This window comes from Falco biarmicus, chromosome 19 (genome assembly GCF_023638135.1).
Source record: "Falco biarmicus isolate bFalBia1 chromosome 19, bFalBia1.pri, whole genome shotgun sequence".
Lineage (NCBI taxonomy): Eukaryota > Metazoa > Chordata > Aves > Falconiformes > Falconidae > Falco > Falco biarmicus.
The window spans coordinates 2202062-2228460 of NC_079306.1; the positions used below are offsets into that span (position 1 = coordinate 2202062).

Below are 26399 nucleotides of genomic sequence, written 5' to 3' on the forward strand. Positions count from 1 at the left end.
CTGAACGTAAGTTTGGATTTTTCAAAATTTACATTAACATCTTTACTGTCTTCAACGCAAAATTCAATAAAGACATAGTCCCTCCGGTCGTACCACTTCGCAGAAGCGGGCTGCCTGTGAACAGACCATTTAAGAAAAGTTCAAATCAAGTTTTGTACCTTTCATCAAAATACCTGAAAAATATTTTCAAACTCACCCTTCCATGCTACCCGTAAACTTAACACTGGCTTTCCTTTTGTTTCTCCCCAAAAGGCAACTCGAGCAGTTTGATTTTTTTTTTTATTACAGTTCAGGAAGTTCAACTAAAAGACTCCTTCCTGTTCTTAAAAGCTGCATTATTAGCTTATTAATAATCTTTAAAAGGCACTTAAGGCTGAAAAAAGCTTGAATAATAAAGAGATACAACACATTTAGTGCCTAATGCCCCTAAAAAGCTCATGCCAACATTCCTTGGAGAAGCCATCAAAGCCTGTGAGACTACAGTAAGCGCTACAGCACACCAAAATTATGACAAACTTTTCAAGATGAGCTACCACAGATTATGACACAATTTCAGTCACCTCTAACAGCTACACAGGCAGACTTCATGATGCTTTTTATTATCCAGAGTTAAAAGCCCAAAGCCATTGAAAATCCCACTTTTTTGGACATTGTTACTATTTAAAAAAAATGGATCCTTCCAACAACCTTGCTGTAAGACCCAGCTGAAGTCAGTACAGGTACCGGACTTGAAAAAATCACTTTTTTTCTGTTCTGACTTCTTGCTACAACCTTCTATGTACAGACTTTTAACTCCTACGCTCTTGAGGATCTTCCTGGTTTTGCACAAGTATCACAAGCAGCGACAGCCTGTCCAGGGCACCAGAAAACGTGCCAGGGCTCCTGACCGACTGTTGCGTGTTTGCAATTCTACAGCCAGAACTCACCTGCAAAGCTCAAGTGCGGCCATACCCGATCGGCGGGTGAAAGTGACCCAGACCCAGCTCCCCACGCCTGGGACTCCCTCCCCCTGGTTTCAGTTATTCTCCTGGCAACTCAGGCCAAGCCCACAACCAAATGTCTGCATTCCAGGAAAAAGCAAACAGCCACCCAGCGGGAGCTGCTGTTGCTAAGGCACAGAAGACAACGACGGGTGCTTCTCACACTTCAGCTATCTTCCAGAGGTGCAAGACTGAAGCTGGGATTTTACAGCTAACGCCCCTACAGAGAAGACCTCAAAAGACCTACCTGTGAGTCCGACTGAAGTGAAATGTTCTGGTCACTTACCGTGATGGTTACTGTGACTACACAAAGCTAAACCACACAAGGACACAAAGAAAGCTGATGTTCCGCCCTGTATGTGACTGAGCAGCTTCCCCTTCGCGCACCAAGGAGTGACGCTGGGTCTCAGCATTGCACTCTTCGCATTACAGCACAGTAACCTGACAAACTATAATTACCTTTTCAGAATATGTATTAAGGTGACCATTGCCAAGCCTTCAGAACAGATTGTGACTCACCTGATCATCAATCAATTCAATTCTTGGTGTCAAACTGACATAACTAGCAAAATTACTTACCAAGTGCTGCACCACTCCCCAAAGCAGCCCCACTCCCCCACCCCAGGGCTGGCTCCTGTCCTGCTCTGTACACCTGCCTGCAGGATGAACTGAACCAGGACCCAGCCCAGAGCCACCAGCACCAGCTTTGAGCTCCATCAGTGCTACCCGTACAAGCACCAGTGCCAGCTCACTGAGAGGCTGGTACAGCAGCAGAAGCAGCCGTGACTGCCTCCTCCAGCACTAGCACCTGTTTTAAGTGCAGAAAGCATCTGATCAGAGGCCAGTAACAGAGCATTTAACTTCTGAGAGCACAAAACCTACCTTGTTTCTGAATGCAACCTTTAGTTTCTAGCAGGATACTGTCCCCCCGAGTGAAAACCTAATGCTTTCCCTTGTAGCAGCATTTTTGGGAAATGTTAAGGCATCTCCTTATTCAGGTAAAGCACAGCAATAGCAGAGTAGCAAATTTCTTACTACAGTATTTTTAATTCCTTACTGGACATAGTTTTCCTCTTCTAAAAGGGAATGAAAGACTCTGAGGAAAAAAGGGGATGAGAAACGACCTGCTCTGCTCCCTCTGTGCACGCCTCTGCATTTGGGAACTGAGCAGCAGCCATTTCTCACGCTGCTGGAAGACAAAAATCCCCTCTGCGTGGAACTTGGTACATGCTCAAGCACACTGTTATCAGAACAGAAATCTCAGTGTCCCTGCCCACGATGATGCAGGGGCTCCTGCTGAATAGCTTTAACACTTCACAAACATTTTCAATGTCAATGGAGATATCTCCAGCCTCCCCAGGGAGCTGCAGGCATTCCTCAGTTTTGCAGCTTTGGTTTGGCCATGACCTCGGTATCTTTGCCAAGATCAGGGGTCAGAGGCACCAAAAGCCTGTTCACAGCACTTCCAAAAGTCTCACCGAGCTGTCCTAGAGCTGAAGGAAACTCACATACGTCCAAGCTACAAAAGGGAATGAAAGATCAAAGAAAATGCACTAGAACATCATTCATGTTTCTAACGCTAAACGCATGCCGCCTCCCCAGATATTTAGTACTTACCACTCTGAACGTGCCTACTGTAATTAAAGCTAGGATGGGGTTGCCTCTTATCCTTTTTATCTGTTTTTCTAATCTCTCATCCTCCCAAAGGGAGGATGGAAACCTTCCTTTGCCTGTCCGTGAAGCGCTTTAGTCAGGACTTACCATTCAAACCAGTAATGCAGGATACATTGGAACTACTAACCAAAGTTACAGATGAGACGGAAGTCGCAGCTCATTTGCGTTGCCTGCCTACACCAAGATTCCTAGGAGACAACCCTTGTGGAAGCCAAGGGTAAGGCGTGCACGTGCTCCGAGTGCTTCAGGGGGATGGTTCCCCTACGCCCACAGAAAGTCTTCTGTTTTCTTACAGGCACCAAGAAACACTGCCAGGACTTCTGAGCAGAGTCACTTGTTACACGGAAAGCCTCACGTCTCCTTCTTGCTCAAGCAAACTAATCCCAGGGGACCTCAGCCTTATGCCAACAGCGCCAACCTGAGTACAGGCTTTGGTTATGTATCATCCCCATGTCCTAATGGGATTTAGATTTCTCTGAAACAGAGAAGTTAATTTAAACATGCTTTTACCCATGCAGCAATAAACCACAGCAGACTTGGAGCAGCATACAGCCCAGGGAACCCATCACTAGGGTTCCACATTCAGCAAGGATTTCTTCTGTCAAATCTACACTTGCTGCCACCTGTGCATTTTGGTGACTTCCTAAACAGACACAGCTGCCATGCATCTCCATCCAACTGCCTCTTCTAGTCATCATATTCAGAAGACAATCATGACAACAGCACCACAGAACAGCTTCTAGAAGCTTCACAGCAGAAATTTCCTGCTACTGGGCAATGTGTGGGCTCAGCTTCACCCAAGCGACCTCCCTGCTTCGCCTGATCCACAGGGGCTCTGTGGTTGGCTGCCCACAATGCCAAGAGCCACCATTTGGCCACAGGCACCCTGGTCTCCAGCATAACCACAGGCGCAGAAGCTGCTCCTTGCACACCATACTCACGAGCTGAATCTTCAGTTCTTAAATGTTTGTAGCTCAGTGCGATTCAAGAAGTTTCCAAACCTGTCCTTGCGCTTCCTCGGCCACTCTGCAGACTGTGCCTACTGGAAGCCTGTCTTTGTCTCGTGGAAAGCATCCCAACAATACCTACAATTTGAGAACACTGGAAAAGCTGTCTGCTGAACAAGACTTTTACCCCCAGACAGCAGTAAGAAATCTGTTCTACAGAAGTAGTTTTGCTTTCATTTATATACTCTGGAAAGGCGCCTTTTTTTTAATTAAAAAATTAGTTTCAGACCATAGGCAATTGTAAGTGGGATGCAGTAGCATTTTAGTTTCAAGATTATGCATTCTACAGACATTAAACATGAAAAACTCCCAACTTTTTTAATGTGCTTCTCGCTTTCAGTCACACTAAGCTGAAGCAGCCGCACATTTCAGAGTTTCAGAAGAGCTGCACTGAAGTAAATGCCTCTCTGGGGACAAGGGGGCAAAAAGCAACAAGTGACATCGGCTTTTCCACCGAGTGGTAATGCTTTCCTCAGCACCTGTGGCAGACCAACCTTTCTGACAAAAAAAAGCCTCAGAAAAATACTACCCCCTCCAGTCACTGAAGCCAAATACGGGGAAATCCAGACTGTCAGTGGGCAACGCTGCCATCAGGTTCAGGGGCAGCGCACCCCTTCCTTAACCGCCTGGTTTTGCTCTCAGAACCCCCCCTCCGCAAAGTTTGGCTCCTCTTTCACTTGCACGGCTAGAGAACACTCACGTTGGCTGGAGCTCTGTCACGAGCAGCAGACGCTGGTTTTGGGTCACTGAAGCAGCTTCAGTAGAATTACAATGAAGCCAGCTAATTAGGACTCCCCAGCATGGCACGAGCATTGCCTCGGAGCCCGGGTTTCCACTCGGGATATACCGGAGGCCGCACGAGCCACTCTCGGAGAAGGAATCCAGCCGCTCGGCTCCGCTTCCCTCCCGAGCACCCGGGGCTCTGCCCGCTCCCCCGCAGCCGGGAAGCTTCCCGAGCAGGCTCCGGCACCTGCACATGCACCACGGAGGCATCTTTTCACTTTTTTTTTTTTTACGTGGAGAGCTAAGAGCTTACAGACAGACCAGCATGCCCGTAGGTAGCGGGCAGCACCGCGGATTTATTACTTACCGGGAAATGTTCTCAATTTTAGCTACTACCGCGTGCTGGAGGTCAGCGCTGAGCGACCCCTCCAGCCACGCTCAACACCCCCGTTCCGGGCGGCCCCTACACCGGCCGAGGGCCGGGCCCCGGCGAGCCCGCTCCGCCCCGGACCCATTCATTCCACACGCCCGGGCCCCGCAGCGCGGGGGCGGCAGATCCGTGCCCCGTTCGCTTTAACCGGGGGCAGACACGGGCCAAACCGGCGCCGCTCCAGCCGCCGGGCCGGAGCGCACAGCGACCGCCGGGCCCACCCCTACGGCGGGCGGACACCGGAGCGAGCCCCACGGAGGGGGGAACCCCCCGACCGCGTCGAGCTCCCCCGGGCCGCGGGGACACGCGGGCCGGCCAAGGTCACCACGCGTGCTGGCGGGACCCCACGCCCCACTCCCCTCCCGCCTCCCGGCGCGGGGCCGCGCCCCCCGGCGGCCCGGGCCCGCTGAGACCGGGCCGGCCTGGGCCGCCCCGCGCGCCCTCGCCTCTCCCCAGCCCTAGGCCTCACATGGCGAATGGCGGCGGCTCCGGCTGGCGCTCCTGGCGGGGGACGGGGAGAGGGGTGGCCAGGCTCCGGGTCCGGCTCTGAGTGGCGGCGGACGGCAGCAGCGAGCGGGCGGGCAGGCAGGGCCGTGACTCCGGCGGCGGCGGCGCTGCGGCGGACTCGGGGCTCGGCTCGGCTCGGCGCGGCCTCGTTCCCACAATGCCCCGCGCACTCGGCCCTCGGCGGCGCCCAGCGCTGGTGACGCAGCAAAATACCCGCCGCGCCGCCTCCCGCCGCTGCCCTGCGCATGCGCGGCCCCCGCGCGCGGCCCCTGGCGCGCCCCGCCGCCCGCCCCGCCCCGCCCCGCCCGCGCGCCCGCTCCCTCCTCCCTTCTAGCAGCTTCTCGCCGCGCAGGCGCAGTGCGGCCCGGCGGCCCGGGGCGGGGCCCGCCGTTGCCGTGGCGACGGGGCAGCCCGCCCCCTGCCTTCCCCCGAGGGCTGCCGGCGACGGGGGTCTCCCTTCGGGCCCCCGCTATGGCTGGGGGTCTCCCTGCAGGTTCCCCACCGGTGTTGGGGATCTCCCCACGGACCCCTGCCCACAGGGCCCTGCCAGGGCCGGGGATCTCTCCAGGGGTCCCCCCCCCGTGGCTGAGGGTCTCACCATGGGCCCCTGCTAGGAACAGGGGTCTCTCTGCAGGGCTGGGAGTCTCCCCCTGGGTCCCCCATCATGGCCGGGGGTTCTCTACAGGCCCTTGCTAGGACCAGGGGTCTCTGTGGGTCCCCACCAGGGCCAGGGGTCTCTCCTCAGGGCATTTCCAGGCCCCGCCTCGCCATGGCTGGGGGTCTCCCTGCGGGCCCCTGCCAGGGCTGGCTGTCTCTCCACAGGGCCCTGCTGGCACCAGGGGTCTCTCCATGGGTCCCCACCAGAATTGGGGGTCTCTCCACAGGGCCCTGCTGTGGCTGGGGGTCTCTCCAGGGGTCCCTCACTGTGGCCAGGGGTCTCTCCATGGGCCCCTGCCAAGAGCAGGGGTCTCTCTGCAGGGCTGGAAGTCTCCCTGCCGGTCCCCCACCATGGCCAAGGGTCTCTCCATAGGCCCCTGCTGGGACCAGGGGTCTCTGCACGGTCAGGAGTCTCTCTGCAGGTCCCCCACGGTGGCTGAGGGTCTCCCCATGGGGCACTGCCAGGGGTGGGGGTCTCTCCGCAGGGCCGGGGGTCTCCCTGTGTGCTCCACCATGGCTGGGGGTCTTTCTGTGTGCCACCATGGCTGGGGGTCTCCCCACCATTGTAAAACACCAGAGCTCTCTTACATACCCATTTTCTTACTCCAGACAAAGAAATATTTATTACCTAATGAATAAAGAGGGAATAAATTTTGGTAATGTAGCTATTTTCAAGTGCCGTTGGCTAAATTTAGCTACCTACAGGTCTAATAAAGCATCTTAAGAAATACTTTTTTTTTTTTTTTTTTTTTTTAGTTTTGAGAACTCACCTGTTTCTAGATTCTTTTCTGTAAGTATTTCTTTTGGATCCTAATACAGGCTTCACAATTCTTGAATTTTATTTCACCCAAGTCAGAACTTTGGGGCTGAAATTATTTAGATATTGTACTGAAGAATGACAAATGCACAGAACAGATTAAGTTGTGGCAGAATATTAGAATGTCGCAAAGCCTACCCTTTTCTTTCAGTTGACAACTTCATTAACAAAATGCATTCTCACTGCCTTTCTGTTACCATTATATTTAACAGGTCAACATCCCATGGGTTCAATGTTTTCCAAGACGGCAGGTCACCTAAGCTAGAGTTTTTCAGAAACAACACGTTGCTGCTCACCCTTTCGACACACCGTAACTCTACTTCCATTCCTAGCAGTAACGTCTTAGTCAAACCTGCTCCACAAATTCACTCTTGCCTGACAGCCACCATGTTCTTAAAGCACTGAACCCGCAGTTCCTAAAGGCCATTAAAAGTTGTTCTCTTAATGTTTGAAGACCCAGGCTACAACAATGAAAACCTCTTATTTTTTCCTAAGTTGACCTACAACTTGGTTCTCTGGTTAGTTCATGGTAGCTGTTCCAAGTACTCAAGTGTATGAAGAAAACCCAAGGCACAGGATTTACAATTTTTCACGATTTAACAGGGCAGACATGAACAACCGGTGCCATCTCGTTCCCCCCCATCGGACACTCCTGCTGGCACATCCTCAGTGATGGGCAGCCGTGGCCACTGCAGGTGCCGAGGTGGCCGTGCTGAGGTGGCCATCCTTGGGGAGGTGGCCGTGCCGAGATGGCCGTGCTGAGGTGGCTGTGCCGAGGTGGCTGTGCAGAGGTGGCCATCCTTGCAGAGGTGGCTGTGCCGAGGTGGCCATGCTGAGGTGGCTGTGCCGAGGTGGCCGTGCCGAGGTGGCCATGCTGAGGTGGCCGTGCTGAGGTGGCTGTGCTGAGGTGGCCGTGCCGAGGTGGCCGTGCTGAGGTGGCTGTGCTGAGGTGGCCGTGCTGAGGTGGCTGTGCCGAGGTGGCCATGCTGAGGTGGCCGTGCCGAGGTGGCCATGCCGAGGTGGCCGTGCTGAGGTGGCTGTGCTGAGGTGGCCGTGCCGAGGTGGCCATGCTGAGGTGGCTGTGCTGAGGTGGCCGTGCTGAGGTGGCCGTGCTGAGGTGGCTGTGCTGAGGTGGCCGTGCCGAGGCGGCCATGCTGAGGTGGCCGTGCCGAGGTGGCCGTGCTGAGGTGGCTGTGCTGAGGTGGCCATCCTTGGGGAGGTGGCGTGCTACCTCCCAAAGCCAGAGAAGGAGAGAACGGCCGCCCCAAACAGGCCTTTCAATGCCAGGTCATCTGTCTTTGTGGCCCACCCCAAAGAATCCTTCCTGAAAGGGACAATGCAGAGCAGGGAATCGGGGAAGGTCACTGTCCAGACTGAAAGTAGAGGTGAGCGAAAGGCCTCAGGGTCCCGCAGCCCAGTCCTCGCACAGGGCCCATCACTGGCCTGTCCATGGCTGGACACTGCCCCTGGGCCCATTCCTGGCTGGATACTGTCCCCAGGCCTGTTCCTGGCTGGGTACCATCCCCGGGCCCATTCCTGGATGGATGCTGCCCCTGGGCCCATTCCTGGCTGGGCCCCATCCCTGGGCCTGTTCCCTGCTGGACACCATCCCTGGGCCCATTCCCGGTTGGGCCCCATACCCAGGCCTGTTCCTGGCTGGATGCTGCCCCGGGCCCGTTCCTGGCTGGGCCCCATCCCTGGGCCTGTTCCCACCTGGGCCCCATCCCCAGGCCTGTTCCCAGCTGGGCTCCGGCCCCAGGCCCATTCCTGGCTTGGCTCCATCCCCTGGCCTGTTGTCCCAGCTGGGCCCTGTCCCCAGGCCTGTTCCCTGCTCAGCCCTGTTCCCGGACCCGTTCCTGGCTGAGCCTCATCCCTGGGCCCAGACCTGGCTGGCCCCATCCCTGGGCCTGTTCCCAGCTGGGCCCTGTCCACACACCCATTTCCAGCTGAGCCCCCTCCCCACGCCCGTTCCTGGCCTGGCCCCATCCCTGGGCCTGTTCCCAGCTGGGCCCTGTCCACACACCCATTTCCAGCTGAGCCCCCTCCCCACGCCCGTTCCTGGCCTGGCCCCATCACTGAGCCTGTTCCCAGCTTGGCCCTGTCCCCAGCTGGTCACCATCCCCGGACCTGTTCCCTGCTCAGCCCTGTCTCCAGGCCCATTCCTGGGTGGGCCTCATCCCTGGGCCTGTTCCCAGCCCCATGGGCCATGGGGCCCTGGCTGCTCCCACCGAGCCTGTGCCCGGCAGAACCCTTCTCCAGCCCACCCTGGGGTCATTTTTACCCTCCCCAGCTGCCCCGAGCCGGCAGGTTTGGGCCCACACCCCTGTGCATGGCAGCACGTGCTGCCCGCTGGGCCTTCATCCTGCACTGCTGCAGGGCCTGCGCTGTGCCGCCATACCAGCGCCGAGCCCCCGGCACCGCTGCAGAGGGGGACGCTCGTGCTGGGCCTTCCCCAGAGCACATGTCTTACCAAAAAAAAAAAAAAAAAAAAGGCAGCTTCCCCTGGGAGATGCAGTGATTCACGCCAAAGGCATCCCAGCTCATCACGAGGAGCACAGACCAGGACCAGGCTCGGGAGCGAGCAGCAGCATTTGGGAACTGGGAACGCGAAATGCCCGCCTGCCAGCTGAGCAACTGGATAGTGAAACCCTGGGCCAAATCAAAAGCCAATTCCTGCTCCAGCGGGCAGTCAGGGAACAGCACAGGGAATCGAGCACGGTACTAATGAAAACTCAACTCCGCACCGAGCAGATGGGGCCTCTCCAGGCCTCGTTCCTGCCTGTGGCCTCCGAATTCAACCTCTCAGAGCTGGAAGCTGCTCTGAAATCCCATCGCTGCTCCCTGGGCCAGCAGCTTTCCAGTTTCTTAATTAAAACTGTCAAACACCGCTGCACAAGCCTCCCACTCAATCCCCCCCACCCGGGCTTGCCCATGGCCACCCTCCCTTGCAGCCCCTTGCGCTGCTGCCTCCCGGCAGGTGGGAGCTCTGCCCACCTGCATGGGTGGGCTGCAGGGTAACGGAGGGCTCCCAGCTGGCATCGCCGTTATTTCCTCTTGGGCTTCTCGCTGGCTGCCTGTGCTGCCATGTCACTCATCAGCTTTAATGAGCTGTTCCGAAACCCAGCATTCATGGCACAGGGGAGAAAATTCTGCTAAACGGCAGCAAGATGCCCATTTTCGCAGCTCCAGCCTCTGCATTTCGTGAGACTCAGGGCCGTGGGAGGGTAGACGTCAGCTCACTCCCCTGCGAGTGGGGGGGGAAGATTCCCTCTGCCTGCAAGGAGCGGCTTTCTGGATGAGCAGAGGCTTCCCGAGCGCAGTGCCTTCCACTGCTCAGCCCTGCTGTGCCGCCCCATCCAGCAAAGCAGCAGGTTGCAACAGCGGACCCGAAGCTGGACGAGCCTCAGCCTCCCTTCGGCTCAGGCTGGAAGGTGTGCGATGCCCCAGTCCATCCCCACCCCACAGCTGCAGGGAAGTGAGAAGCTCATGGTCACCAAAGGAACGTCGGGGGGGATGAAGGTGACACCCTGCAGCGGGCTCCTCGCCTCCCATCTGGGACCTCCCACTGTCTATTGAAGGAGACGGCCTGGGCTGGACCCAGTGTCCCAGGCATGGTGGTGACACTGGGGCTCATGGCCAGCCGACCTCCAGGACAGGAAGGAAATGAGGGAACGGGCAGGTGTTCTTCCGCTGCAGCGGGACGGGACAGGGTATCGGTGCTGAGATCTTCCCGGGAGGAAGGCTCCACCCTGGGACCTTGGCTACCAGGGAGGGGAAGGTAGCAAAGCCAACATGGAGCAGAAAGTGTTTCACCAACAATAAGCCACAACTTTTATTAATTGATAGAAATAGTACAAATTTTAAATTTAGTTGCATTTTACTTTTCTCTGAAACACCAAAAAACGCTCCTCCCTCTGGCAGCTACATCGTCAACTCCTGCAGAGAGAGAAAGGCACGTTAGGAGCCAGCCTTGCCGGCAGCACGGAGCCCTACAGCCCGGCCCCTGACACGCAGAGGAATCCAGCACCACGGCTGCAGGCGGGAGGCACATCCCGTCCCTCAGCTCATGCCCTACGTGCGGCAGCAGCCGCATGGGAACTACGTGCTGCACATCTCCCCCCAGGGACATCCCACCGGGAATGGTTCTCCCTCCTCCCCGGGCGCCAGGCCCACCTGGCCAGGCACTCACCATTATAGCGTTTACAATATCGTTACTGTTGTTCTTCAGGGCACGGACTGCCTTTGCTCGGGACACGTTCGCCTGTGACATCACCAGCTCAATGTCTTTCACCTCGACGCCAGTTTCGTCAACCTAAAGGAGACAGAACCCAGGGTTCACGCCAGCCCGACCACGGTTTGTTCCGTGCCTGGCAGAGGGAAATGGGATTGTCTGGACTGGGGCAGCTCCTGCTCAGGCCACGCAGACAGAAGCTGGGAGGCAAGGCCGGGTACTGCCCAGGCCTGGGGACAGTCCCCTGGCAGTGCCTGGGACCCGATCCCCCCAGGGAAGGACCCTGTGCTCTCCTTTTCCCATCATGGTGAAGACACGGATGGAGGAAAGAAAACCATGGGTCTTAACACAAACTCTGGAGGCTTTGCAGCCGGCTCAGCCCCACGGTGAAGTGCCCAGCCCTGCAGAACCAGGCTGGGGAAGGCGTACCTCCTCTTCCTCGCTCTCCTCCTGCACGGTGGGAGTCTGTGTGTTTTCTTGGATGTTTGAAACAGTTTCTCCTTGCACTTTGAACTTTTCGGCAGCTGCCAGCTGGGCTTGCTGGGACAGGTCTTCGATCTGGAGGAGGAAAAGGTGTGAGTGAGGCTGGCCTCGTGCAAAGCAGGATGCCAGCATGCAGGCTCGGCGTGCCGCAGCTGTGCTCCCCACCCTGCAGCAGTGCCAGCACATCAAACAGCTCTGCCGAACAACGCAGCTGGGAAGCTGGCCCTCAACGCGCACCCCCGGTCTGCCCACATCCCTCTGGAGTGGCACAGAGCAGCTGCTGCAAACACGGATTAACGCAGCTGCCAGACACTCTGCAGTCAGCTCACCTTCGCTTCACCAAAGACTATGTAGGTGTCTGATGCTGGGCTCTTGTATACGTCTGGCTTTGTGATGACGAAGAGGATGTTCTTAGATTTCCGGATGGTGACTCTGGTTACTCCTGTCACCTGGCGAAGGCCCAGTTTAGACATTGCCTGAAAAACATGAGAGAAAAGTAAGCGAGGGAAAGAAGTTACTGAGACAGCCCAGCCTGTGTAAAGATGCATCCACTCATCTGCTCTCCAGAGACCCGGGTCCAACGATCGGTGTGCTCTTGCAAATGAAAATGTGCATTTTACTGCTGTGGAGGAGAAGCAATCCCAGGCTTTTAGCCTGACAATGCAGTGGGAGCCCGGGAGGGAACTCTCCCAGGACTGGCAGGATCTGTAGCACAGCCCTGAGCCCCTCCAGACACGGAATTTTGCCCACAGATGGGGTGTCCCCCTGCCCAGGGGCCTGATGAGGGCAGAAAGTCATACAAAGCTCTCGGCTCCCCAACGCCCAGCTGCTATTGTATGGGGCGGGAGGGGAGGAGCAGCAGGTGGGGCAAAGGCCCCAGCACTCGAGGATACCGTGCCAGACCCTGAGGCAAACCCCAGCCACCCACGGGCAGGCTGTTCACCATGTACAGGTTTGGTCCAGCCACCACCCCACCTCACCTTCCGTGCTTTCTTTTCGCTCCGGCTCTGTTTTGCTTTGCTGACAGGTTCTTCATCTATTTCAGCTGCTGCTGCAAGCTGCAAGGATAGAAAACAAGAGGAATCCGTGACAACCCCGAGGTGGTGATGGACAGCACCAGCAGGGATCCTGCTCTGCTGCTGCTGCTGGGTGCAGGGACATGGCCAGCGTGTGCCGCCTGCCCTACCTGTGCCTGCTGCGTCGTGGCCTGTGTAGAGTCTTGCTCTTCGAGCTCTGGTACGGATTCATCACTGTCAGACTCTGTTCCAGACCCTACAGAAACAAACACACGTGTCTCTTTCCAGCTCAGGTAGGTCCAGGGGACACAGCAAGATCAAAGAACTGCACTGCTCCAGTGCAGCCCTTGTTGCTGGGGGTTCTGAGTGCTGACACCATTTCCAGCCCGCACGGTCAAGCAGGATCAGGTGGAAGGAGTGCTCTCTGCAACCCCAAACACCATCAGCAGCAGGGAGCACAAAAGCCTGTTCTGAGCATGCTCACCATGGTGGAAGGGCTGCCAGAGCACCGCAGATGCCTGGACGCTGCCTCCGGAATGCTGAGGCCCCAGGAGACAGCCCCAGCTGCTCCCCCCAGTTTGAGGCACCGTGGTGGCCGGCGTGGCAGCGCGGCTGGAGGAGGAGCACAGGGCAGCGCTCCTCAGGCCTGGCACTGACTGGGACTCCCTCGGTTTCCCTCTGTTCAGGCAGTGGTGAAGCTGGAGTTACAGGAGCTCAGACACACAGCATGGAACTGAGACTCGAATCCCCGAGTCCTTGGGGCTTCTGCACCTTTCCGTGACTTTGCTACACGAGGCGATTTGCAATTACCTCGAAAATCCCCACCAGGGAACAGCATCTTTGGACGCTCAGGTTGGCCTCTGTGCCAGGTCCTGAACGCTGCTGGAGCCGGGGAGGCTCAGAGGGCTGCCAGCTCCTGTGCCACTGCCGCAGTGCCACCATTAGCTTGTGAACCATCGTACAGCCGTGTCCGACCACGCAGGAGTGAACAAAGCACAGCCGGGTGTCTCCAGCCTTAGAGGAGGCCAGAGGGTGACCACGATGTCCTCTCATGCAGCTGTTACCTGAATTCAGTCCTGTTTCCTTCTCTGGAAAGGGCCTCTGTGCCCATGGCCGTGCAGAGCACGCAGGAGCCCCCGACAAAGCTCTCTGCAGACTGTCGGTGTGTGCCTGGGGGCCCCCAACAGTTCAGCCAGGCGAAGGACTTTCCCCAGTGTGTGGGGACAGGCCCATTTTGGCACTGGCAGTGCCCGTAGCTCCCCTTTGCTAGCAGACAGACACAGGGAACACCACGGTGGATGGCAGACAGCCCCCCCAGGGTACAGGCACGTGGCAGCTCTTCCCAGAGCCTCCGTGTGAAGCCAGCTCAGGCAACAATCGCAGCACCCATGCCTCAAGCCACACCGTGCTCCGTGCCTGAAAACACGCATTAGTGACACTGACTCGCTGGCACTGGACCATGCCGAGCCCTGACCTGCCCAATCCCGCGGCCACGGGGCATCTCCCTTCCCCATTCCCCGGCTCACCGGCTGCTCGGGCAGGTTCAGCCCGGTCTGGCACGGTTCAGGCCTGCCTCCACCGCGGCACCTCCACAGACTATTCGTCTAGAGCAACACGCCAAGCGCCCCATCTACGGGTTAGTATCTGGTGGGCAGCCAGTGACACTCCATGCACACGGCAAACCGAGGTGGCAAATACCCTTGTCATTCCTCAGGACAGGCTGCTTAGCCGGAGGAGCAGGGGCCTCAGCGGGGGCCACGGCTGCTCGGGGAGAGAAGTCCACCAGGATGGGCTGCACCGGCGGCTTGGCAGCGGGCAGCTCGGGGGGGATCAGAGGCGGCAGGTCATCGTCATCGACGGCAGAGCTGACAGGGGCTGGGGCCTTCGAGGGGGGGTTGGATGGGGGTGGGCGGGGGGACGGCTTGGTGACTTTCCCAGGAGGGGTCTGCTTCTTTGCAGGGGGAGCGCTCGGCGCAGAAGGGGCAGGCGAGGGAAGGTTACCTGCCGGGGCAGAGCCAGGAGGGCTGCCCTCTGGCTTCTGGGGAGCAGGGCCTGCACAACTGGCTGATGGCTTTGGGGGGGCACCAGGAAGCCCTGGGGCTGGGGCAGCCGTGCCTGGAGTGGGAGCTGGCATGCTGGGTGCCAGGGCTGCTGGGGGGGCAGCTGGAGCTGGTGGGGCTGCAGGAGATGATGGGGCTGCAGCAGGGCGCTTGGGAGGCGCTTTGGCTGCAGCTGGGGCTGGTGGAGCCGCTGGCACTGGAGCAGCAGGGGCAGAGGGAGCATGTGGAGCAGGGCCAGGGCTGCTCTTCAGAGGCTTTTTAGCTGCAGGGGGAGCAGCTGGAGATGCAGGAGCTGGTGTGGCAGGGGCCGAGGGAGCAGCAACAGGGCTCTTGGGAGCTGCTTTGGCTGCAGGAGGAGCAGCTGGAGCTGGTGGAGATGCAGGAGCTGGTGTGGCAGGGGCCGAGGGAGCAGCAACAGGGCTCTTGGGAGCCACACCAGAGCTCTTGGGAGGCTTTTTGGCTGCAGGGGGGGCACCTGGAGCTGGTGGAGAAGCAGAAGCTGGTGTGGCAGGGGCCGAGGGAGCAGCAACAGGGCCCTTGGGAGCCGCTTTGGCTGTGGAGGGCACAGCTGGAGCTGGTGGAGATGCAGGAGCTGAGGGAGCAGCAACAGGGCTCTTGGGAGCTGCTTTGGCTGCAGGAGGGGCAGCTGGAGCTGGGGGAGATGCAGGAGCTGGTGTGGCAGGGGCCGAGGGAGCAGCAACTGGGCTCTTGGGAGCTGCTTTGGCTGCAGGAGGGGCAGCTGGAGCTGGGGGAGATGCAGGAGCTGGTGTGGCAGGGGCCGAGGGAGCAGCAACAGGGCTCTTGGGAGCTGCTTTGGCTGCAGGAGGGGCAGCTGGAGCTGGGGGAGATGCAGGAGCTGGTGTGGCAGGGGCCGAGGGAGCAGCAACAGGGCTCTTGGGAGCTGCTTTGGCTGCAGGAGCAGCTGGAGCTGGTGGAGAAGCAGAAGCTGGTGTGGCAGGAGCTGAGGGAGCAGCAACTGGGCTCTTGGGAGCCGCTTTGGCTGCAGGAGCAGCTGGTGGAGATGCAGGAGCTGAGGGAGCAGCAACAGGGCTCTTGGGAGCCACTTTGGCTGCAGGAGCAGCTGGTGGAGATGCAGGAGCTGGTGTGGCAGGGGCCGAAGGAGCAGCAACAGGGCTCTTGGGAGCTGCTTTGGCTGCAGGAGGAGCAGCTGGAGCTGGTGGAGATGCAGGAGCTGGTGTGGCAGGGGCCGAGGGAGCAGCAACAGGGCTCTTGGGAGCTGCTTTGGCTGCGGGAGGGGTGGCAGGAGCTGCTAGGGCTGCCACTGCTGGGGTGACAGGTGGGGAGCTGGCAGGGACAGAAGGAGCAGAAGGGGCAGTGACCGGGCTCAGAGAAGCCACTTTGACTGCAGGAAGAATGGATGGAGCTTCCACCACCGGTGTGACAGGCAGGGAGCTGGCAGAGGGGGCAGGTGCGGTGGGAGGTGACCTCGCTGCAGGAGGGGCAGCTGAAGTTGGCATAGCAGGGACAGAAGGTGTAGATGGGGAAGCAACCAGGCTCACGGGAGCCACTTTGGCTGCAGGAGGGGTGGATGGAGCTGCCACCACCGGTGTGACAGGCAGGGAGCTGGCAGAGGGGTCAGATGTGGCAGTGACAGGGCTCACAGGTGGCAATTTGGCCGCAGAAGGGGCAGCCGGAGCTGGTGGAGCTGGTGTGGCAGGGGCAGAAGGAGCTGACAGGGCAGTGACTGGGCTCATGGGAGCCACTCTGGTTGCAGGAGGGGTGGCCAGAGCTGCCATCGCTGGTGTGACAGGTGGGGAGCTGGAAGGGGCTGAGGGGGCAGCAGGCACAGGAGCTACCGGTGGGGAGACAGGACTCACTGGAGCTGCTTTAGCCAAAGCAGCCATGGCTGCTGCCACTGGTGGCCCTGGGGGAGATGGGGCAGCTCCCAGAGAGGGTTTTGACAGGGCAGGAGCGATGGGAACGGCCACAGCGGCAGGCGCTGCCTGAGGGTCCGGGCCCTCAGGAGGTGTCCTGGCCATGGAGGGAGGGACTGGCTCTCCCAGAGCTGCAGGGGCAGCAGCCGGGGCCACTGGGACAGGGTCCACAGGACAGGTCTGGGCAAGAGAAGGAGCAACTGGAACCAGTGGAGAGACTGGAGCACCAGGGGTCAGGCCCTGCGGGGCAATAGCATTACTCCCAGGAGACATCACAGCTGGCACAAGAGGGGCAGCAGGTGACAACGGGGCCAGGGCCACGGGGGCAGCCAGGAAGCCAGGAGGAGAGATGGCACTGGTCAGGGCTTGGCACTGGGGAGGAGCTGGGGGGGGCAGGGGAGAGCTGGGGGCTGGGGCTCGGGGAGAGGCTGAGGCAGAAGCCAGCAGGGTGGAGGCAGGGCTGCCAGGAGACACTGGTACTGCTGGGGCAGCCAAGACAGGGCACGGAGGGGCTGCTGTGGGAAGAGGGGGAGAGCCCGGGCTCTGGGGACAAGCTGCAGCCTCGGGAGGCGCGGCAGGAGCAGGCAGGAAAGTGGGGGACGCTGGTGGGGGAGATGGTGTCAGGGGAAGGGAAGGGGGCAGGAGGAGAGCAGCCGGGGCTGCCCCGGGGGCCAGGGAAGCGGCGGGGGCTGCGGAGGCTGCTGTGGGGGCAGGCAGAGGGGCCTGGGCTGCAGCTCCCGTGGGGCTCATGGGGACGGCAGCTTTCACAGGAGAAGTGAGAGCTGTGGGGGGAGAGCCAGGGCTCATGGCAGGGGCGAGGGGGGCCACCGTCACTGCGGCAGGAGCAGCGGCCAGAGCAGGCAACACTGGGGCTGGGAGTCCCGGAGACACTGGGCTAACTGGGGCAGGCCCTGGAGATCCTGGGGCTGCAAAACCCATTGGGGACTGCGGAGCTGGAGGAGGGGAGGTGGTAACTGGGACCTGCAGAGCTGGGACAGGGAGCTGGGGGGGAAGAGAAAACACGGGGATCGCTGCTGCTGGGACCACAGGTGGGGAAACGGGGGCCGGGGGCCCAGCAGGGACAGGCAGAGTCGCGGCAGGGCTGGGCGGCTCCGCTGGGAGAGCCTGGCCAGCGGGGCCCGGAGATGGAGTCAGAGGTGGGGAATGAGCAGCATGAAGAACAGCTAAAGGAGAGAAACAGAGTGAACCCGTGAGAGCAGGGAGAGAGGGAGGGGAGGCCAGCAGAAGGCAGCGTGCCCAGCACAGCCGGCCCCGTCCTGGCCCTGGCCTACCCCAGCCTTCGTGCCTGGCCTCTAGGGCAGCAGAGGAACGTCTGCCCGACCCACCAACCCAGTGCAGACCGGGGCGTTCATCCACTTCTAGAAACCGGCACCAATTCTAGAGAGCGCCGTGCCAGCATAAGCCAGCTGATGGGCACAAGTGACAAATGAAAAAAACCCGCTGCTGGGATCAGCACTGCCACCCCAGGCTTCCCTCTTTAGAGGGAACCCTGGCACGGCACGGGGTGGCACCTGAAACGCCAGGAAGCCCCCAGCAGGCCAGGGGCCAGGCTTTGCTGCCAGCTCTACCCTTGGCTCTTCCCTACCCAAAGGGGCTGCCACCACCTCCATGCAGCTCCGGAGGCCTGGCCAGAGCCCCAGCGCTGCTCCCGAGTCTGGGAAATGGCATCCCGGGCTGGCAGGAGCAGGGAGGGCAACAAGGACCCACCCGAGGATAGGAAGGAAAAGTCAAATTGAACACACTGGCATGCATAACTGCTCCAGGAGCGCACTGGCAGCAGGCAGCCCCCTCCCTCCAGCCCCAGTGGGACACAGGCAGCCCCTCCTGGCAGGCACACGCCCTTCAGGGACGAGGACACCAAGACACAGGGGAGCGGCGTGGCTCAACCGCACTGAGGGGACAGGACCCCGAGTCCTGACTCCCACGCAGTGACCTGCGCTCCCCTGTGCAAGCTGTTAGGGTTAATGTAACTGCAACCACCCAGAACAGCAAACTCTGGTTAATGTGGCACACGAGGTGTTAACGAGGAGGGTCCTGAGTACCTGGTGCTGCGACAGGGGCTGCGGGAGGAAGGGCAGCTGGAGCTGAGGTGAGAACAACAGTTTGTTAAGACAAGTCCCACTGAGGGAGGGCACTTGCCATCCAGCTCCCCCAGCACGTGCCTGCCTCCAGCCAGCGCTGGGAGCCCGGCGAGAGCCCGGCGTTCCCGAACGCCAGCTCAGGATCAGAGGGAACCGCTCAGGGGAAAGGGCTGTGAGAGCCAGGGAGAGCAGCGCTTGTCCGACCAGCGTAACCGGCACCACTGCCAGTCGGGAGAGCAGAACCGGCCCAGCCACACACCCGCCCCTCAGCAGCTCCAGCCCCGTGCACGGCACCAACCCCGAACACGAAGGCAGCGTGTCCCGGCAGGTCCGCTGGCAGGGACAGCGAGGGGAGCGCTGCCAGGCCAGCTGCCAAGGAGAAGCCACCAACAGCTGCGGAGCCCAAACCACAGTCAGGTTTGCAGAGACCTCAGCACATCGAGGGAACGACAGATCTCCTCCTGCTTCCGCACGGGGCACCGGCTCACCGCTGCAGCCGCATCCAGCTCTGCACAGGTCACCCGCTGACCTGCGACAGGGGTTCTGCCAGCGATTCCATTGCCCCACCTCTCCCATGCTGCAATTAGGGCTAATCACAGACTCAAGTCCTTGCCTCCCTACCGTGCAAAGCAGCAACATGTGCGTGGAACTCACAGCAGCCTCCTCTGTGGGCAACATCCCTTTCTCTGTCCAAGAACAGCGGCCTGGCCCTGAAAGATGATTCCAACGCCCCATTTCCCCCGCCTACCCTGAAATGTGGGATGGTGGGAGGAGGCGGGAACCTGCCTGGAGCTGAGCAGCTACTCAATGAGTGCCAGACATCAGTGCCTCGTGCCAACGGGTGCCAGGACACTTCCTGCTCCAGAGAACTTACTGGCGCCTCAAAAAGGAGAAACAAAACCTGCCAAGAGCTGAGCTGGTCCCAAGACCTTTACAGAACAGGCTACTCAGACAACACCCTTTTCTGGAAAGCTCATTTATCCCTGCCAGCTCCTCCTGTTCCTTTTCCAACTCCACCAACACCTCACCAGCACCGTTTGAGGACATTCCTGTGATAAGCACAATATTTCAATTCACCACTTCTGCACTGACAGCCCTGCCTCACAGGATTGTCAAGAAGCACATATAATTTTTAAGGGATGCTTCAAACAAGCAGGCTGCAGAGCCTTCCGCGGTCTGGCTGCCCACATCCCAAAGCCAAACCCCCTCTACTGCTGGATTAGAGACTGCTGCACCCAATCTCACAAGCTTTCCATGGAGCAGCCAACCTCCAAAGAATAAGACTAATGTCAAAGGAAACTGCTTGCGACTCCCACCCACGGGGTGATCTGCGCCAGCACCCCCAGCTCCTCTTGTGCTGCCGGATCTCAGAACAGCCGGCTGAGTAGAGGCAAGGCAGATGTGACAGCCGTCGCACCCACACCCCCCCTCCACCTGCAGACCTACCTAACGGTCCCCCCGCAGCTGCTCCAGCCTCTGCAGCTGCCCGTGTTGCTGCCCCAGGGCCGGAGAACAGGTCCTGCATTTCCTGCTCAGCACAAGCTGCCCACTGCCGGCTTCTACTGACCTCTGTCTCCTCCATGAAGCTGTCAGTCACTCAAGGGTAGCAGTGCTCAAGAGGAGAAAACATGCCAGTTGTTGCCTGAGACCATGAGAAAAGCCATTCCGGGAAGGGGGGACACGCTGCTAAGTGCCCCCACGCAAGAATCCCAGCTACGCCTGGAGAGAGACCAAAAGTACAGCAGCTCCCCAGGACCCGAAACCGCAGCTGTCACACTGACAGCTGTCATTCAGCTGCACTGGGCATGGGGGGCCGTCTCCTCCCAGGGGCCTTTCTGCCAGCACCTCCCGACCGGAGGGAAGGTCCCACTTCCCTCGTGTTCCCCAAATCCAAGGCGCCCTTTGGACAGACTCCATCCACCACCGTGCCCCCACCTGGTTCCCCCAAGCTGGGTGACAACGCCTGGTCACATATTCCCATGGCCTGGAGCAGACGCAGGAAACCTGGGCAGAGCATTTGCACCGCAGCACCTGGGACACCATCAAGGCAGCTGGGCAGCACAACAGGCAGCGCAGGCTGGGCACCACCTCCTGCCCCACGGCGGGCACAGGAGCCCGCGCTCCCCCGCCTGCGTGTTTCTGAGCTGCCCCAAATCCCTGGGCCGCCCCCCGCCACCAGCACAGCAACACTCCCCAGCCGCACTGTGATTCCAACATGGAGCCATGCGTCACCTTCCCAGACCCGACCGGTTCCAGTGTGCAAAGGGATTATTAACGTTTGTAGGCATCTCTGAACGTCCCAGTCACCACGCGGCTGCACCTCAACCCAGCTCCGGCCGCCCTCCTCCCACTTGCACTGCTCCAACACCCAAATCCGTATGGGAACATACGAGCAAGGTACAGAGCGTGCCGATACAGCGCTCTCCCTGATAGTTTGGGACACGAGGGCCCACAAATAACGTGACTTTAGCAATACCGATGTGTTTTGGGGTAAGAAGCTACAGAAGGAACACCATTTCCTTCGGCCCACGGCACAACGATGCAGAAGCTGAGAAAGACCCTCAGGCCTTGGTGCAGCCCCCAGCACCCCTGGGGTAACACGGAGCAGAGCACCTGCTGCCACCGGGTCCTCGCCCCCCGAGGACCCCCAGCCCTGGCTCCGCCGCTCCCGTGTCACCCAAGAACCCACCGGGCAGGGGTGAAACACACCAGCATCCGACCTTCCCCTTTAAAAGCGACTGGGGGCCCGGGGGCCGCAGGGCCGTTCCCCCCCCGTAGCACGTTTCGCCCCCTCCCCGAAGTCGCGACACCCCCCGCCCCCGCCTCACCTGTCTCAGCCTGCGGCTGCGGCAGCTCCTGCTCCGTGGCCGGGACGGTTTCTGTAGCTTCGCCAGGCATTTCTGGGGAGAGGGAGAACGCACCAGGCCCGGGCTCGCCGGGGCTCCGGACAGCCCCAGGGCGGCCGCCGGTCCCTGGCCCTTCCCACAGCCACCCGCCAGCCGCTGCCTGGGGCACTGAACGCCTCCCGGTACCGGCAGGCCAGGAGGGACGGCTCAGCTGCCCGCTCGGTCCCGGACACCCCGGGCCCAACGGGCCCCGAGCGCCGAACAGCACGGGCCGAGCCCGGTCCCACCCGGGGCTGCCAACGGTGCTTCCCCCGCCGGGCTGCGGAGCCGGTCTCCCCCGGGGGCCCGGCCCGCCACCCCGGCCGCCTCTCCCCTCTCCCCAGAGCGGGCGGCTCCTTCCCGGTGCGCGGCGCCGTCCCCGCCGGCCTTCCCGGCGCGACCATGGCCCCAGCGGCGGCTTCGGCCGGGCCCGCCGCCGCCCTCCCGCCCCCCTCCCGGCCCGGCCGCGGCCCGCGAGCAGCAGGCAGCCCCGGCAGCAGCCCCGACCCCGGGTGGCGGCGGATGGCGGCGGATAACAGCGGCGGGACTCACTGTGCGGGGAGCAGGGCCCAAGATGGCGGCGGAAAGAGACAGAGCGGCTGGAGGCACCACTTCCGGGAGGACGAGCACTTCCGGGGCAAGGGGCAGCGGCCCAGCAGCCCGCCCCGCCCGGAAGGCCGCGCTCCACCGTTCCGGGCCCTGGCCGGGCCGGGCCCTGGGCGCGTGGGACTGGAACCTCCCGGATGCTGACAGGGAACCCCCGGGTGCCAGCAAGGACCCCTGGCTGTGGGGCAGGGACCCTGTGGGTGCCAGCAAGGACCCCCGGTTGTATGGCAGGGACCCCCCGGGTGCCAGCCGAATCCCCCCCGCTGTGGGGCAGGGACCCCGGCCCCCTCCCACCTGGGCGCGTCCCGGGCGCAGGCACGCGGGTGACCACAGACATTTAATGGTCTTTGCGTAGAAAAGGTACAAAAGGTGGGAAGGGCCCGCGTGGGGCTGGGGGGAGGGGATCAGGGAGCTGGCGCCCCAGCTCCGAGGCACCAGGACCCCCGGCAGCTGGCGGTGGAGGTGATGACACCGGAATTGGTGATGGCAGTTGGTCCCATGGCAGCCTGGAGGCCTCAGAAATCTCCTTGTAGGTCTGCAGAGAGGAGAAATGGGAATTTTTACAGAAAAAGAGCAGTTTCTCAGAGCCATGGGGGTCCCCTTTGGGGTCCCCTTGAGGGTCCCCCTGCCAGCTGCATCCCTGCCTGGCACTTACCGCTCCTGCGGAGCAGCTCTCCTCTCCGGGCGTGCTCCATCTCCTCCACGAACTGCTCGAAGACCCGCACGTAGGGCGCCAGGCTCGTCTTCTTATAGTCTGGGAGGATTCAGGGGGTTGAGTGGGAACAAGAGTGGGCAGTGGGGACCCCCAGTGCCCCAGCCCCGGCCCCACTCACCCCGCACACGGCGCTTTGGCTCCGTTTCCTCACCATCCTGCTCCCCGTCTTGGCCAGCTGTGTCCAGCTCGTGGCACAGGGAACTGTGGGAGACGGTGGGATGTGTGTGGGGGGCTGCCGGTACAGCCGGGACCCCCTGTGACGCCTGCCCTGCTCACGTACCTGATGGTGGGGACAGCAAATGGGTCAAACTGGTCCAGCCTCTGCAGATCCAGCGGCACCGAAATACGACCTGCACGAGAGGGGAGTCGCTGCTGGGGGTCCCGGCCCCGGGGGTCCCCAGGGGTCCCCATCCCCACAGACCACCAGAGCCACCTGTTTTGGGGTGGACGCTGAAAGGGCTCTTCAGCAGGTGCCCGATGCTTTTGCTGACGTTGATGTCGAGGCGGGGAAAGCAGTACTGCAGCATGATCTCCCAGTCTGCATAGCACGGCGCGTTCTTCCCGGCCCCCGGCCCCCGCTGTGGGGATAGGTGGGTCAGGGGGCAGCGGGGCAGGTAGCAGCACCTGGCCCCCTGCCTGGGGCAGCTCCACAGCCACTTACCCGCGTCCGCTCCATCCTGCTCTTCAGCAGCTCCCAGCGCTGCACCGAGTCCCGCTTCTTGGGGAACTCGCCCTGCAGCAGCTCACGGTGCTGTGGCCGGTGGTCAAGGCTGATCACGGACACGGCCGACCCCGCTCCACCCGCAGGGACCCTCCCTCCAGACCCGGGATGGTAGGGCCGCTCTGGGAAGGATATCCTCCGGGACAAGTGCCAGCACCTTCTCCCAGCTCTCCGGGCTGCCCAGGATGTCCTGGCTCACCAGTGCGAACGCCTCGAAGTACTTCTCCACCACGCTGACCGACCGCCTGCGGAGCAGTGGGGAGAGGCTCAGCACCCCACGGCTGGGGGCTGTAGGGGCTGGGCAAGGGTGTCCCCACCAACCTGATGAAGGGGTGGATGGGCTCGGAGAGGTTCACCTTCTTCACGGTCTCTGCTCCGCCCTGGGGGGACAGCGGTGGTCAACCTTGGGGAGTGGGCAGGGGGTGCCTGGCCCTGCGCGCACCCACCTTCACCAGGCTCAGGTACTCCACGGTGGCCGCCCGCAGCGCCGGGGACCACTTCCGCACCGCGTCGTCGCACACCCAGCAGTGGACACCCCGCCGGCCCGAGTACACCCACAGACGATGCTTCATGCCCAGGTCCTCTGCGCAGGGAACAGCCAGGCTGCAGGAGCGCGCTGGGATGGGCTGCAGCGTCTGCCTAAGCCTGGCAGCGCTGCCAACCCGCCGGGCACCAGCGCATCCTCTGCTCCCCCCAGCCCCACGAGAGCGCTGCCCCGCTCCCTGCTTTGGGGCCCTGGTGTCTCTATGGGGCAAAGCATGGTCTGGGCGCATCCTCAGTGCATGAGGACGGGGCCACATAGGTCCCCGAGACCCTCACCCACAAGCGCGCGGTCAATGACGCGGATGGCGATGGTCATCAGGGTCCAGCACTTGGAGCAGATGTCAGCTGAGCTGGAGGCAGAGCGTGGTGGGTCAGAGGGCTGCCCCGTGCCCGTTCACACCCCCCCCCAACACCCACCAGCTATTCCAGCTTGTGCTGTGAACACCCCCAGGAACCTGCAGCATGTCCGCACGTCGTCGTAGTCCGTCATGTCGATGTCAAAGACCAGCTCCTTCTCCTGAGGCTGGAAGGCCCCCCCCAGGTGCACCGTGTTGTGCTGGTTGGGCTGTGGGACAGGATGAGCTCAGCGCTGGCTGGGGACCCCATGAGCTTGGGGCTGTGTCCCCCTGGGGCCAGCTGGCACCAGGGCTCCCGGTTGGGGTGCCGGAGCTCCTGCTGGGGGTCCCAGTCAGGGTGCCATGGCTACTGGTCAGGGTGCCGGATCTCCCAGTCAGGGTGCCATGGCTAATGGACAGGGTGCCGGGGCTCCCAGTCAGGGTGCCAGGGCTACTGGACAGGGTGCTGGATCTCCCAGTCAGGGTGCCATGGCTACTGGACAGGGTGCCGGGGCTCCCAGTCAGGGTGCCATGGCTACTGGACAGGGTGCCGGGGCTCCCAGTCGGGGTGCCATGGCTACTGGACAGGGTGCCGGGGCTCCCAGTCGGGGTGCCATGGCTACTGGACAGGGTGCCGGGGCTCCCAGTCGGGGTGCCATGGCTACTGGACAGGGTGCCGGATCTCCCAGTCAGGGTGCCATGGCTACTGGACAGGGTGCCGGGGCTCCCAGTCAGGGTGCCATGGCTACTGGACAGGGTGCCGGATCTCCCAGTCAGGGTGCCATGGCTACTGGACAGGGTGCCGGGGCTCCCAGTCAGGGTGCCATGGCTACTGGACATGGTGCTGGGGCTCCCAGTCGGGGTGCCACGGCTACTGGACAGGGTGCCGGGGCTCCCAGTCGGGGTGCCAGGGCTACTGGTCCGGGCTCCCAGTTGGGGTGCCAGGGCACTGGGGCTCCTGGTCAGGATGCTAGAGCGCCCGGTCAGGGCTCCTGGTGAGGGTGCCAGGGCTCCCAGTTGGAGTGCCAGGGCTACTGGTCAGGGTGCCGGGGCTAGAGGACAGGGTGCCGGGGCTACTGGTCAGGGCTCCCAGTTGGGATGCCATGGTGCTGGGGCTCCTGGTCATGGTGCTGGAGGCTTCTGGTCAGGGTGCCGTAGCTCCCAGTCGGGGCTCCTGGCGAGAGTGCCAGGGTTCCCAGTTGGGGTGCCATGATGCTGAGGCTCCCAGTTGGGGTGCCAGAGCTCCCAGTTGGGGTGCTATGGCTACTGGTTGGGATGCCATGGCTACTGGTGGGGCTCCTGGTCAGGGTGCCAGGGCTCCCAGTTCGGGTGCCACGCTGCTGGGGCTCCCAGTTGGGGTGCCAGAGCTCCCAGCTGGGATGCCATGGCTACTGGTGGGGCTCCTGGTGAGGGTGCCGGGGCTCCCGGTCGCGGTGCCGGGGGGGCGCAGGACTCACCCGGTGGGAGTAGATGGCCCCGATATCGATCTTGTAGGGGTTGGTCCTCTGCAGCTCCCGCTCCAGCTCCTGGGGGCTGCCGAAGGACTGGAACCGCACGTAGACATCGTCCCGCAGCGTGAAGGAGAATTCCCGCAGCTGGAAGTAGTTCTTCACCACTGCGGGGGCGCGGGCGGGTTGGGGGGGGGGCCCTCACTGCCTCCCCCCCAGCTCCCCCCCGCCCTGCTCCCCCCGGTGCCCCAGAGCCCGGTCAGGGCACCCACCCGCCGGCACCCCCAGCGCCCCCGGGACCCCCGCGCTGCCCCCCGCCCCGCTCACCGCCGCCGTAGCCGAGCCAGCGGCCGTAGGCGCCGTACGGGAAGAGCCGCCGGTAGAAGACTGGGAGCAGCTCGGGCAGCGCCTCCGGCTCGAACGGCGCCATGGCGGGTGGCGGCGGGAAGCGGCGGGGGCGGGCACCGGGGGCGGGCACCGGGGGCCGCCGGGAGCTGTAGTCCGGCCCCGGGGCGGGGGCAGCGCGGGGCGCGCCAAGCACCGAGGGGTCCCGGGGGGCAGCGC

General features: G+C 61.4%; 4 protein-coding genes across 4 annotated transcripts; all 4 read right to left on the bottom strand.

Annotated features, from left to right (window-relative positions):
• On the bottom strand, positions 1 to 5587 carry LOC130141432 (uncharacterized protein C11orf96-like). The gene is made up of 2 exons (XM_056322398.1): positions 5284 to 5587; positions 1 to 114 (listed from the first exon to the last, which is right to left on the bottom strand). Exons 1-2 carry the CDS (start codon positions 5566 to 5568, stop codon positions 64 to 66), a joined length of 336 nt encoding a protein of 111 aa, XP_056178373.1. The 5' UTR covers positions 5569 to 5587; the 3' UTR covers positions 1 to 63.
• Positions 5588 to 10602: 5015 nt separating this feature from the next.
• NACA (nascent polypeptide associated complex subunit alpha) lies at positions 10603 to 22166 on the bottom strand. Its single transcript, XM_056322028.1, has 8 exons — positions 22020 to 22166; positions 21411 to 21482; positions 12696 to 12781; positions 12490 to 12567; positions 11839 to 11985; positions 11456 to 11584; positions 10985 to 11107; positions 10603 to 10731 (listed from the first exon to the last, which is right to left on the bottom strand). The coding sequence occupies exons 2-8, from the start codon at positions 21478 to 21480 to the stop codon at positions 10717 to 10719; spliced, it is 648 nt and encodes a 215-aa protein (XP_056178003.1). The 5' UTR covers positions 21481 to 21482; positions 22020 to 22166; the 3' UTR covers positions 10603 to 10716.
• Positions 12788 to 21345, bottom strand: LOC130141234 (nascent polypeptide-associated complex subunit alpha, muscle-specific form-like). The gene is made up of 2 exons (XM_056322025.1): positions 14052 to 21345; positions 12788 to 13941 (listed from the first exon to the last, which is right to left on the bottom strand). Exon 1 carries the CDS (start codon positions 17417 to 17419, stop codon positions 14156 to 14158), a length of 3264 nt encoding a protein of 1087 aa, XP_056178000.1. The 5' UTR covers positions 17420 to 21345; the 3' UTR covers positions 12788 to 13941; positions 14052 to 14155.
• A 231-nt stretch (positions 22167 to 22397) lies between the features above and the next one.
• On the bottom strand, positions 22398 to 26308 carry PRIM1 (DNA primase subunit 1). The gene is made up of 13 exons (XM_056322026.1): positions 26163 to 26308; positions 25845 to 26002; positions 24508 to 24617; positions 24329 to 24402; positions 23956 to 24092; positions 23831 to 23889; positions 23644 to 23754; positions 23450 to 23540; positions 23222 to 23366; positions 23069 to 23138; positions 22907 to 22989; positions 22729 to 22827; positions 22398 to 22608 (listed from the first exon to the last, which is right to left on the bottom strand). Exons 1-13 carry the CDS (start codon positions 26263 to 26265, stop codon positions 22589 to 22591), a joined length of 1260 nt encoding a protein of 419 aa, XP_056178001.1. The 5' UTR covers positions 26266 to 26308; the 3' UTR covers positions 22398 to 22588.
• Positions 26309 to 26399: the final 91 nt, after the last annotated feature.